Source organism: Macrosteles quadrilineatus, unplaced genomic scaffold, assembly GCF_028750875.1.
Source record: "Macrosteles quadrilineatus isolate MER2022 unplaced genomic scaffold, UCM_ALF_1.0 Scaffold_4__1_contigs__length_99947679, whole genome shotgun sequence".
NCBI lineage: Eukaryota > Metazoa > Arthropoda > Insecta > Hemiptera > Cicadellidae > Macrosteles > Macrosteles quadrilineatus.
This window is the reverse complement of record NW_026542597.1, coordinates 22,297,849-22,310,300: the sequence shown is the minus strand read 5'-3', so window position 1 is coordinate 22,310,300 and position 12,452 is coordinate 22,297,849. Positions and strand designations below refer to the sequence as shown.

The 12,452-nt window shown below is 36.3% G+C and overlaps 1 protein-coding gene across 2 annotated transcripts in view; it reads right to left on the bottom strand.

Moving 5' to 3' along the window:
* Window positions 1-11,598, bottom strand: part of LOC128993218 (dynamin-like 120 kDa protein, mitochondrial) — a 31,949-nt gene extending 20,351 nt beyond the window's left edge. Inside the window, exons 1-5 of one of the 2 annotated variants that reach the window (XM_054416983.1) lie at window positions 11,400-11,598; window positions 9,321-9,576; window positions 7,798-7,930; window positions 6,974-7,087; window positions 3,185-3,232 (exon numbers count right to left, since the gene is read on the bottom strand). In XM_054416983.1, the coding sequence (XP_054272958.1) occupies window positions 3,185-3,232; window positions 6,974-7,087; window positions 7,798-7,930; window positions 9,321-9,576; window positions 11,400-11,431 (583 nt within the window). In that variant the 5' untranslated portion in view covers window positions 11,432-11,598. The remainder of the gene's footprint in view (window positions 1-3,184; window positions 3,233-6,973; window positions 7,088-7,797; window positions 7,931-9,320; window positions 9,577-11,399) is intronic. The other variant, XM_054416984.1, reaches the window with a different exon arrangement.
* Between the last annotated feature and the right edge of the window lie 854 nt (window positions 11,599-12,452).

Genomic DNA, 12,452 nt, shown 5'->3' with positions numbered 1-12,452 from the left:
TGTATAATTACAACAACTACGTTGAATTGGTTTGGTCTAAAATGAAGTAGCATCAAACAATTATAGTTTGTTGAAATAAACAAAGCGTTTATGAATTATACAAATTTGTACTGTTGAACTATAAAATAAAATAGAAAATGTTTAACCCCTTGAGCTCCAAAAGCTGATATATTGGATACTAGATTAACATTAGCAAACTTCCACCAGTGGCGGATCTAGAACAGTCACAAGGGGGGGGGGGTGGGCAAAACGGTTGGTCTGGGTGATTCGGGGGTACCCCCCGAAAAATTCGTGTAAACTAAGTTCTCCAAAATGGCAGTTTTATACCATTTCTTTGTCCAAAGTTAGTGCGACAAATTATTTTACACAATGTGTATGCACTACTGTATTACATGCAGTAAAATATATCTAACAAAAAACCACTAAGTGGTAACACTTCCCCCGCCAAGTCAGCAACCCAAAAAAGACAATAAATCACCACTTTTCCGCCAAGTAAAACAATGTAATGTATGTAAGTTTGGCAACTTGGCGGCAGACTTTTGCTTGTTTTTTTTTCATTAAAGTTACGTTGGTGGATAATTTCACAAATCAACTTCTCTAATTAATTAGTCCAACTAAGTATAATAATTTCGAGGTAATCAGTAAATATAAAACCATCACTATTATGATTTTATGAAATGTGACACAAATAAGGTCAAATTTTGTAAAATAAGCTCTCATCTAGCAATGTACTATTGGGAGAGATACTTGCTCAATGAAACTAATTTTATGGTATTTTTTAAAGTGATCAAGCAAAAGTCTGCCGCCAAGTGGCCAAACTTACATACATTAAATTGTTTGACTTGGCGGAAAAGTGGTGATTTATTGTCTTTTTTGGGTTGCTGACTTGGCGGGGGAAGTGTTACCACTTAGTGGTTTTTTGTTAGATTGTATTTATTTTTGTAGAAAATTAACAGTTAAAATAAAAATCCTCTTTTCTCTTATATATAGACCAGGGCACAACTACACATAAAATGCATTGGTGTTACATAAGTGTTCCGATAATTAAACCCGTATATCTAAAGACTAGTGTAAATTGAGCCCTTATTAGAGAAGTAAAAATGTAATCAAACAGATTAGGTTTGTTAGAAATAGCATAGGGCAAAACAAATATTGAAAAACTCATTTTTATCCTAAATTTACATATCACTTTTTACATTCACTTTTTTGCTTGTTTAACATACGTAGACGGATTTTCCCGATTGTTTTATTTGTTTTAGTGTATCAAAACATAAAACTAACCTTATTTAGTTAAATAAATTTTGGCAATATTATGAAGAAACAATGTTAAAACTAACCTTAGTACTAGTACTAAGTTTCAAGTTCCTAGGTTTCATATGTTTTGATAAGTAGTATTAAACTGTTAAAAATGACGAGCTGCTGTACCAGTGTACCATCGGTACACTGCATTTTTCAATGGAAAGTATCGGGGAATATCACTGCTCTAAGTAATTTTATATAGTAAGTAGCTCAAATCATTCGGTATACCTGAAAAAAATACTTTATAAAAGTTTTAAAATAATTTTTCAGCTGATCCTATGAATTTCTCTAACATTTTAAATTAATTGAGATTTAATCGCAGCTGATCCTTCTTTTGTTTTGTTTTGATAATCCCATGTTATTTAAATGGGCCAAAATCGTACTTTGAGGGCTTGCCAAGGGTTTATGGGTCAACGCACCGACTTGTGACCCTCAAAAGGCACATCTACACGCTAAGGGCTTTCAAACAACATAAAAAACATTAAAATTGAGCCAGTGGTTTGGGCTGTAGGTCCGTCAACATTTAAGGAGAAGAAGGAGAACACGGAAAATTTGTGAATTTTCAAACTAGTTTTTCTTGGCTCAAACACAACCTTTTTTTAAATTCTTTTTTTATTTTGCCAAGAATGATTGCCCCTATCCAGTGGATGAACAATTATTTTAATAGCTTTTGTTTCTTCAGAGCTATAGACGAGTAAAAAAGCCACTTTGTCACGTCATGTATATATACACTGCAGCAGCTGTGTACCGCTGGGGGACTTGGCGGGGCGGAACGCTGCCGCGTTCCTTAATATATATATATATATATATATATGTATGCTCGAGGGGGGGGGGGGGCGTCTGGACCCGCCTCTGACTTCCACTTACACTAAACTCAACCAAAACAAATGGATGCAATACCTGACATGTGCTGCAACCTAGGAATTGAGTTTAGTGGTGTTAGTTTAGAATTAGGGGACAGTAGGTTTGATAAAAAGCCGAGCTGTCTAAAGAAAGGGTAGTCTTCCTGGCCAAGAGACAGCACTACAAATTGAGGGTTTGAGCTGCCTATGTCAGGTCAAATGTGTAACTCATGGTGAGTTCACCTGTCTATGGCAGGAGAAACCAATCATAATATTAATTTTGGAAGTCTTTTAGGTGGAAATTGACAGGATGGGTACATTGTTTGTGTGTCACAACATAAAAACAGGTATTTTTCTAATTTTTACTTATTACTTTCTTCTTTTATACATAGTCCTATGAAGAAAGGATGGTTTTTGCCAACATTTTTGAATTATAGTTTTTTTTTTTTATTATTTGTTTTGGGTAACCGTGAACCCAAGAAAGTGGTTTTTGAAAGTGATATCTGCATGTGTGTGGTTGTGTACAGAGCAAAAAACTAAACTTTGGGTCCAACTTTGATGAAATTTTGTAAATGTTTTTATTCTATGTTATTTACAGGGTTATTTGGCAATTTTTCCATTAAACCCAAAAAAAAACAGAAAAATATTATTTTCACAAAAACAAGTGAGCGAGTTTGACGAAAATGTAATATGTTATGGTTCTTTTAACTTTAAACAAAATTGTACCACCATAAACCTGTAAAAATTGTGGTTCAAAAGTTATTGCAGGTTTTGCTATTTTCCCCATAAAATATCATAGTTAAAACCACCATCATAGATAATGGTTGTTGACAAGCTAATGGATGAAAGTGTCAGATTGCTGATACTGTTTATTATTACTGTGGATGTGAGTCTAAATTGTCTTTAAAACAATACAAAAAATTGAAAAAAAAACCAAGGACTATTATTAAAACGTCAATAATCTACGGAGTTCAAAGGGTTAAACTAATACTTTAATGCATTCGTCCCAAACAAAAAATAATGAGCAACAAAATAATACAGACCTGCCACAAACTTCTCAACATGCTGCCACATTCGCTCAGGGGAGGTACCTAAGTGAAACCCTCAGTGAGTTAATTAAGTATTGGAACAGAACACAGGGCCATTGTGAAAGGTGTGTTGCTAGCCGAGTGGTTAGCGTATTGGACTTTGGTTTTAAAGGGAAGGGTTCGATTCCCAGCATATTCAGAAAATTTTTATGGGTTTGGACCGCTTTCCCTCGAAAAAGTGTTTGTGTTAACTTTTGCAGCTGCAAAGGAAGGAGTTTGAGGGAGTGCAGGACCGAGTGCCAGTTGTCTAAAAACTTTGACGAGGGTCATTTTACAGCTTCAAGCTTGGCGGTGCAAGGACCAGGCAGGTATCAGTGACCGGTTCTATGGTGCGGCGGGTATGGGGGTGGAAAAATCGACCAGAGAGGGGGGGGGGGGCGAGGATGAGCAAAACTTGTATGAGGGATAAAATGAAACTGTTAAGGCAGCCAAGTCACGCCGAGCTCGCTGCTGCGGCGGGAGCGAATTTTGAAAAATCGCTCACCATGTTATCAAATATGCCAAGTTACACCGACTACTGTCGCTTGCTGAGCAATTTTTAGACTACCGTGGCGGGAGTTTTCTCTAGCACATGCGCAAAGGTGCATCTCGAATGACGAAGCTATTTAAAGTTTAAAAGTAATACAGTTTGAAGTTAAATTTAACATGTTTCTTTTGTTTGATGACATATTATGATGTTTTGTATTATCTTCGTAATATGTTTATCGCCAGAAAAAAAATCACGATTGTTTACCATGTTGAAAAAATGTTTATATTGTTGATGTAAACAAATTGTTGTTTCATCAACTGTTTCGATTTGAAACAGCCAAATCTGTACAATCAATGTAAACTTAAACTTTCAATAGAAGGCTAAGCAAAAAAATGTCATTGGTTTTAAATTGTTTGTACGTTTTTATTAAAAAATAATTAGTCTTTGTGGAGCGGTGAAAAATAACGTTCAAAACCCTGAAAGTGGATAATTTATCCTCAACCATATTTAAAAAGCTTGCAATACGAACATAAGGTACAATAAACAAATATAGTGTTTTTTTTATGTACACTAACAAATAAATAAACATGCAATTGCATCTTAAACACTTTACTAGGCTATTACAAAAAACACAGAAAATTTACATGGCATACTAAATAGGTAAGATGTGTTTTTTATGTATAACAAATTGTAATGAAAGCACATTAAAACTCCTGTCGCAGACGCGGTACTTTTGGTGTGACATGGCTAGAGGTAAAACGTCCGCGCGCGGTACTCCTGCGGCGGATGTCGGTGTGGCGTGGCCTTTATACTTTAATTCTTATTCTGAAATAGCGACCATACAAAGTAGGTATTTTAAGCCAAGTATGAATGGAGATGAGTGGTGCGAGCTTGTAGTCTTGTTAGTAACTAAGATCGACATGTTCCTTAGACACAGCTGTTAATTAATAGCCCATACAGCCAATGGCAACTAAGGGACCTATAGTTTATAGTGGAATCCAAACCACATTTTACCTAACCTAATCAAACTTGCTGATTATGAAAAAAATTGAATGAAGGTTTACTAATCTAATAGATATTTTCAATTGATGTTAGGGTAGCCAAGTAAAGAACAAGTACCCACTCTCCGTTACATCCTGCCCAATACACCCACTTCCACTAATACCCCTCCCCTGAATCACTCTTACCCTCTAGGGAGTAAAACGGCCTACCTGACGGGTTTGACAGTTTATGACCCCCACGGCAAAAAATGGCACTCGCTCCGCTTCCCGTTTGAGGAGATGTTGAAGTTTTCAGATCGTTAGTGGGTTAAAGGCATTGATTTAATCTCTCAGTACAAACCGTTTTGTACAATAGGCTATAAAACACAACACTTGCTAATTAATTACCGGCCTTTGTTTATATTTGCAGGAGAATATACTTTATATGATCTTTAAAATTTTATTTTTATCAATGATAATGTGTCATGTTTTCACTTCAAATTAATTAGTAGCCTATCACACCTTTTCAATGACCCTGTGAAGGCGACAGGACAAAGTTTAATAAAATATGTTGGTGAATAGTAAAAAACATTATATCGGTCAACAGGTACATAGCTAAACAGCGATTTCAGTACGGTAGGTAACATCCATTATTAACTCAACAATTTGATCAGGCTACAATATACTCAATTATAAGATTTATAGTTAATAATTATTATAGTTATAATACAACAGTTTGATGCTATTCGAGCAATTCTTGACTTGCCCCATCTGACTGACTGATATTCTTAACTGTAAAAGATTATAAAAATAACTAGGTGTATATCTTGCTTTCGTTTGTGCAGTGATCCCAGGGTTTGCTATAAAATAACTAAGGACAAATTATCGAAGATACTGTGCAAGAGAGCCAACAACGGCCCAGTAGTTAGACGTATACCAAAACCAAATTACTTCCCCCAGATTTTTATCTGCATGAAAGCTTAACACGTTCGCTGCTACGGACGTTCCGGAACGTCAGCCGGGCCACGGCGCCAGGAGCTAAGAACGTTCCAGAACGTCACCGTTCATTGTTGTTTAACGTTGCTATGGATAAGCCAGCACGTCACAAGCGTTCTATATTTCTTTGCAGCTCGTGGGGACGTACTTTTCTGACAATAAAAAATATAGTTTCCCAAATCACCACCAGGGTTGTTTGGAACAGGGCTTTGTTTTACCTCTTTCCTGCTAGATAGCGACACTACTTTACCGACTGTAACCTGGGTAGTGCTGCTATCCATTAGAATCACTTAGTACTATATCAAATGCCAGTATTATTGCAGAACATTGCCATCCAGTATAACTACTGTTGTTTTTACTGTAATTCAGTGTATCGGTGGAAATGTCACGCAGCGGCCGAGCGTTAGTTCAGCAACTGGCGCCGTCCCGGCATCTAGCGCTCAGCAGCGAACGTGTTAAGCAGTTAAAATATGTTGTAGCATTGTGCATAGTAACAAGGTTATTTCAAAGTTTTCTACATTAAGGTTCAGATATATATACTTTATAAGAACTATTCTAGATAATGAAACCTCAATTCTCGTTCTTTTTGGTAAGACACGGATAATCGTTATTTACAACACCCATGAGACCACCTTATAGAATAGCTCTTAGTTGTAAAAACATTTTCTACACAATATATCCTGAATTTAGAAACACTAACTAGGCTAGTGAAAAGGGTTAAAAAACATTTGTGTTACAAAGCATAGCTATTTTGAGTGCAGGATTAAATTACATAAATAGTGCAAATATTCTAATACTAAACATCATGAAAAATCAGTGCAATTAATTTCTAGCTTGAATGTGAAGTGAACATGGAAGCAGTAGCCTATGTTTGATATTTAACGTTTCATTTGTTACAACAAAGTAGGCCTATTGATTTCAAGTATAATTTGTTAAAATGAATTTATACTTAAAATATTCTCAGAATAGATTTATGGCCCTTTGTTAATATTAAGACAAAATTAAGTTATGTTTGGTTAAATAGTTAATATACAGAGTGCATATCGATATTTCCTATTTTGTTTTTAACAAAATAAATTCATCAAGTTATAAGCTCAAAATTGTCCTTCCTCTGAGAGAGTACAGAGCACACAATATAACTAAAAATATTAGAAAATAGAAAAATCTTAGCATTTCCTAAAACAGTCTACATCAGCGCAGTCAAAAATAACCGCACATGAACTCAAATAAAAAAAGGCATCGGATTTTACAAAGATGAGAAATCTCCTCGCAGTATCCAAAGTCAATAATTTTACTTACTTTCATTATCCTTATCCTTCTCCAAGGCTTTGAGGTATGCGTCGTCCAATCGCTTGTCAAACCATTCTTTCATTGAGATGAACTTTGATTCACCAGCGGCCTTCAGTCGGGGATCTGTGAAACAAAATAAATTCTTTTTGAATGGGTTGAACCGTTTCTTTTACAACAGAAAAACTAAAAGGCTTACTGCATACAGAGCCCGATGTTGTGGACTGTTAACTTTTAAGATTGTTTCACGATTTACCAGCCTTGTTAAGATTCTGTAGTGAAAAGATTTTTAACCGTTGATTTTATGAATGAAAAACTAAAAGGCTGACTAAAGATTTAATTCCATGGTATATAGTGTTAACTTTAGGATTGTAGGTCTACTTAAAATACAATTCACCAGCCACTCCATGTCAACAAACAGTAAAGCGAAATATGATTTTTATATAGATTTTAACTTTTGGTTTTAACACTGTAACAATAAAAAGCTAACTACAGTAAATATAGAACGCGATGTTGTGCGGTATAGTGAAAAAAGATTGTCAACACCAAATTTTTAACTGTAAACTGTAGGCATAAATAAAATTTCATCAATGTGGTCAGTGTTAGGCCTAAGAAAAATTTAACTACCGATAAACAGGTTTACCCCTTAAGTCTAGCAATTTTCAAAATTATCAAATAAGTTAATTCCCTAACAGAAAATGCCCAAAAATAGGATATGAAAAATAAAACATGTTTAAATGTTTGTGACATTTAAAAAATTTAAAATGAATAATGTAAAGCCGATAAGATTCACAATGGGCTGTTCATTATATTCTAAAATTTCCAACCGGGCTTACCTATTTCAAAGCCTCTCACTTTGTCTGTTAACTGAGCCATCGAGTTTCTGATACTTTCCATTTGGTCATTATTGGGAAGTGCAGACTCAAGCCATTTCATGTCTGGCAATGCTTCTTTCCATTCCTCATATTTCTGGAAAACAATTCCGACATTTTGACCATTAATTTATACTTTTATTGCTTCAAATTTTGTAAGGTGTTTTAGGATAATCTGACAATTTTCTGCAAAAGCGGTGTTGGATAAGTAGTGTTTATTCCTAGTATAAGACTGTTGATCGGGATATGGTCTAGGTCATAAAGGAATTGAATGCAAGAAACAGTGTGAGCCTTGAGGGCTTAGGTCATGTTTGACCTGACCTGATGTAATGTGACAAACAATCCCAGGTATGTGTAGGGTACAACATAGTTGAGGGGTTTTTTTAAGTGAGTAGTCTGATAAAACACGAGTCTCACACTATAGGCTGGCCACCTGTGTGCGTAATTACATTTTCACCCCATCTCCCTTAAATAAAGTATTAAATTTAAGAGGGGACAGCAATTAATTCTGAGTAGATTTATTAGGCTATGTTGTGAAATGGTTAAGAGATTGATTGAAGGGCAGTAAACTTGGTCATTAAAGACTACTTAATATTTCGTTACCTATCAGAATTTTAAATTTACTCAGTCCCGTCTGTCATTTTACAAGCTAAATAGAAGATCATATTTTTGGTTGATTAAGTTTTATTCCCCAAAGAACTCTCAGACTTATTAGTTTTTGGGTGACAGTTTTCATGCTCACAAGGGAAATTATTGTTTGATTTGGATCTATTTACCGATTACTGTGTAAATTCATCCTGCAACGATGTATATGTTCTTAACACGTTCGCTGCTGACCGCTTGATGCCAGGACGGCGCCAGGAGCTGAAGTAAAAGCTCGCCGCTGCGTGACATTGCCGCCAATACACTGAATTACAGTAAAAACAACAGTAGTTATACTGGATGGCAATGTTCTGCAATAAAACTGGCTTTGGACGTAGTACTAAGTGATTCTGATAGATAGCAGCACTAACCAGGTTACAGTTGATAAAGTAGTGTCGCTATCTAGCAGGAAAGAGATGGAACAAAGCCCTGTTCCAAACAACCCTGGTGGTGATTTTGGGAAACTATATTTTTTATTGTCAGAAAAGTACGTCCCCACGAGCTGCAAAGAAATATAGGACGCTTGCGACGAGCTGGCTTATCCATGGCAACGTTAAACAACAATGAACGGTGACGTTCCGGAACATTCCTAGCTCCTGGCGCCGTGGCCCGGCTGACGTCCCCGAACATCCGTAGCATCGAACATGTTAAGCAGAATCAACCAGGTCACCGTCCTGTGGTAACTTATGCTGTCAAATTGCTGCTTTACAACTAGTTTTGGACCTTGCCGTAGGCCAATATGTTTAAGGTCAATCCCCTACATCAATATGTTCGTTAGTTTCTGGCATTCTTGGCATGTCATCTCAATTTAAAGTTGGGAACATTTCAATACAAAAAATACTGACCTTTTGTAATGTGTAACCTCCTCCTACTGCACTGCCCAATACAAGGTAACGAATCTTGAGGGCCCCTTTTATAACCCGAGCAACTAACATTGCATATCCTCTTGATGGCTGGCCATATTGTGTTTTCGACAACAATAATTTTGGATGATAATTTGGTCTTTGTGTCCAATAACTATGCTTGAAATAACCACACTTTAGTTTCACAACAGCCAAGAGAGGAGGAGCATGCCGATGGAATCGATGCCATGTGTTCCAGCTAAAAAAAAGGTTACATTTTATTCATTTTAAACTTTAATTTAGTCTAAAATTTCGTTTTGAGACTTTAGGTTAAATAAACATTTAAATAAAATGTTTAAACTAATGCTCAATTTTTGCCTACTATTCCCTAGATTTTCAGGTCATAACTTATTGCTTTGGTGTTTCCCTTAATTAGAAAAAGAAGAATCTAACTTATTAAATTGTCCCAATGAATTATTAAAAAATACTCAATGGTGCATGAGTTATGGCTACACGGTACTAAGTTATTTAGTACAACTTCTCCTGTAACTCACTTGCAAAACCGTGAGCACAGGTTTAACACATCAAATTATGAAACTATATTCAACATTTTTCTCAGACGGATGGTACCATAACACAGCTAAGTCATAGCATATTGTAGGCCTGTTGACTTCAATCATAACATTATCTGGGGGTATTTTAATTTACATTTAAGTTACATGAGCCTTTTAACTTACTTAAGTTGGCCTACTGGTATTTCACTAGCTTACAACTTTGGGTACTTATTATCCGGAGGCCACCCTTATACAGCGCGCTGCAGCGGTTATGTTAGGTTGGGTTATCATAAATGGAAAGAACATACAGGCTACTTTAGTTGACTTACTGTCCAAATTTGACATGATTATAATTAGCAGCCTTTGAGTTCTGCCTCCCAGAAGGCAGCGATGTCGGAGGAATGAGTTGAATGTGTCGCCGCCGCTAGCACAGGTGGTGACAGGTGATGTGCGCGCTCCGTTCAACGACCTCACCTTGGCCTAAGTACTTGGAAGGGATTTGGCGAGTGAAAGTATGACTCACCTGGTATTTTTTGATTCATAATGAAACGAGGAAAGTCCTACAAACATAATTATGATAACCCAACCTAGCATAACCGCCACAGCACACTGTATAAGGGTGGCCTCTGGATAATACCAAAGTAGGTACCCAACTTTGTAAAGAGTCCCTGTTATTAGGTTGCTATGACGGAATATTACTAAAGAATGGTAAAGGAAGGCTTGAGAAGGCAATATAAGTTACGCAGAGGATACGCGTCCGGTAACCGGACGTGGATTAGGCGTCCGGCAGTTACTGTCATAACCTAACCTAACCAACCAAACTTGCTGATAGTGAAAAAAATCAAATGAAGGTTCAATTCTCTTCATAACATAAAATTATAAATGCCAAAAATTCTAACAAAAGATGTACAGTTAAGAAGAAATTACATTCAAAGCAAAATCTGTGACAAAAAGTTAAAGTTACCGATGGATTTCGAACCGGGGACCTCTCGCATATCAGTCGAGCACTCTATCCACTACACCACGAACACTGATGACTGAACATCGTATCATTGTGGTAATGGCGTTCCGGGACCCCCTACCGGATGCCTAATCCACGTCTGGTTACCGGACGCCTAATCCACGTCTGGTTACCGGACGCCTAATCCACGTCTGGTTACCGGACGCCTAATCCACGTCTGGTTACCGGACGCCTAATCCACGTCTGGTTACCGGACGCCTAATCCACGTCTGGTTACCGGACGCCTAATCCACGTCTGGTTACCGGACGCGTATCCTCTGTGTATAAGTTAATTTAAAATAGAAAACAGTAGCCTCTATGAATTCTATTATTTAGGCTAGGCTAACTGTCATATTTATGACATTATGATTTGGCCTATGCTAAGTAAGGCTTCTAGAGCTATTCTCTATTGGTTCACGACGAACCATGTAATCAGTTTATGTATGCTAACTATTACACTTAATTGTAAAATAATTAAATGATGAAACTAATATTAACAATAGTTTGACATTAGGTTAGGTCACGAACCTAAATTTTTGGTAATTTCTGCTGTTGTACATGTTTGCTTGAAGTAGGTGTACAATTGGTAATTGTCTTTAAAACTTGGATAAACTTAATTTGTTGACCACACCGGGGTAAGATTAACCACAAAGTTTCACATTATTTTAATATTCAAACAATAATTTAATGCTTGTAGCAATTTTTTAAGGTTATACTCCAGACAGGGAACAGATGACACTTTTATTTTATTTTGCAGATGTTCTGCTGGTGGCGCTATCATTAAAACAGTTCCAAAGATCAAAGAGACTAAATTCAGCTAATCATGGAACCGTTGGGCATGTACGTTCACTAGATATAATTTATTAGTTATATAAATTTATTAAGAAATTTTAACACAACACGCAACATGAAAGGTTTGTTCCCAAAACAAAATAATGTTTTTTTTTTGTTTCAAGACTAACCCATCCATGCAGCGCAGATGTAAGTTATTCACTGGCTTTATAATTTGTATTAAGATACATCTTGAAGATTAAAAAAAATTATATGTTAACATTTCTCATTGGTACAAATGAAGGTTTACCATGGACTAACTAACACTGAGCTCTTGTGTCGACAACACTTTGTTTGTCTTATTTTAGGATTGGTTTTATGCTTAACGTGTTTGCTATAATGATAGTGATAATGATACAGAACTAGATTACGAGCTATTGCTTCTCGTCTAATTAATTCGTTTGATTTTGTTAATCTATTTTTGAAATAGCAAGAAAATTTTAAACAAAAGCACGCCCCAGGTACCGACTTGGATTATTAGAACGGGTCTTAATAGGGTTGAGACTAATGGCGGGTTAAAAATCCCGGAATGTTCTCGATTATCACAAAATGTGGTGATAATACACTACACTATAGGGGAATTTTTCAATATTTGTCATGAAACCTTCCCAACCCTTGTTACTAACGAATGTTGAACTGTTATGTAGCTGAACAGCTGAGTGGTCGTAGTAATGAGAAAGTGTGGTTAGATTCAGAGAAAAGTCCGAATCTTTTCCATGGTTTGAAACTGTTGCACCCAAGTGCAGCCGC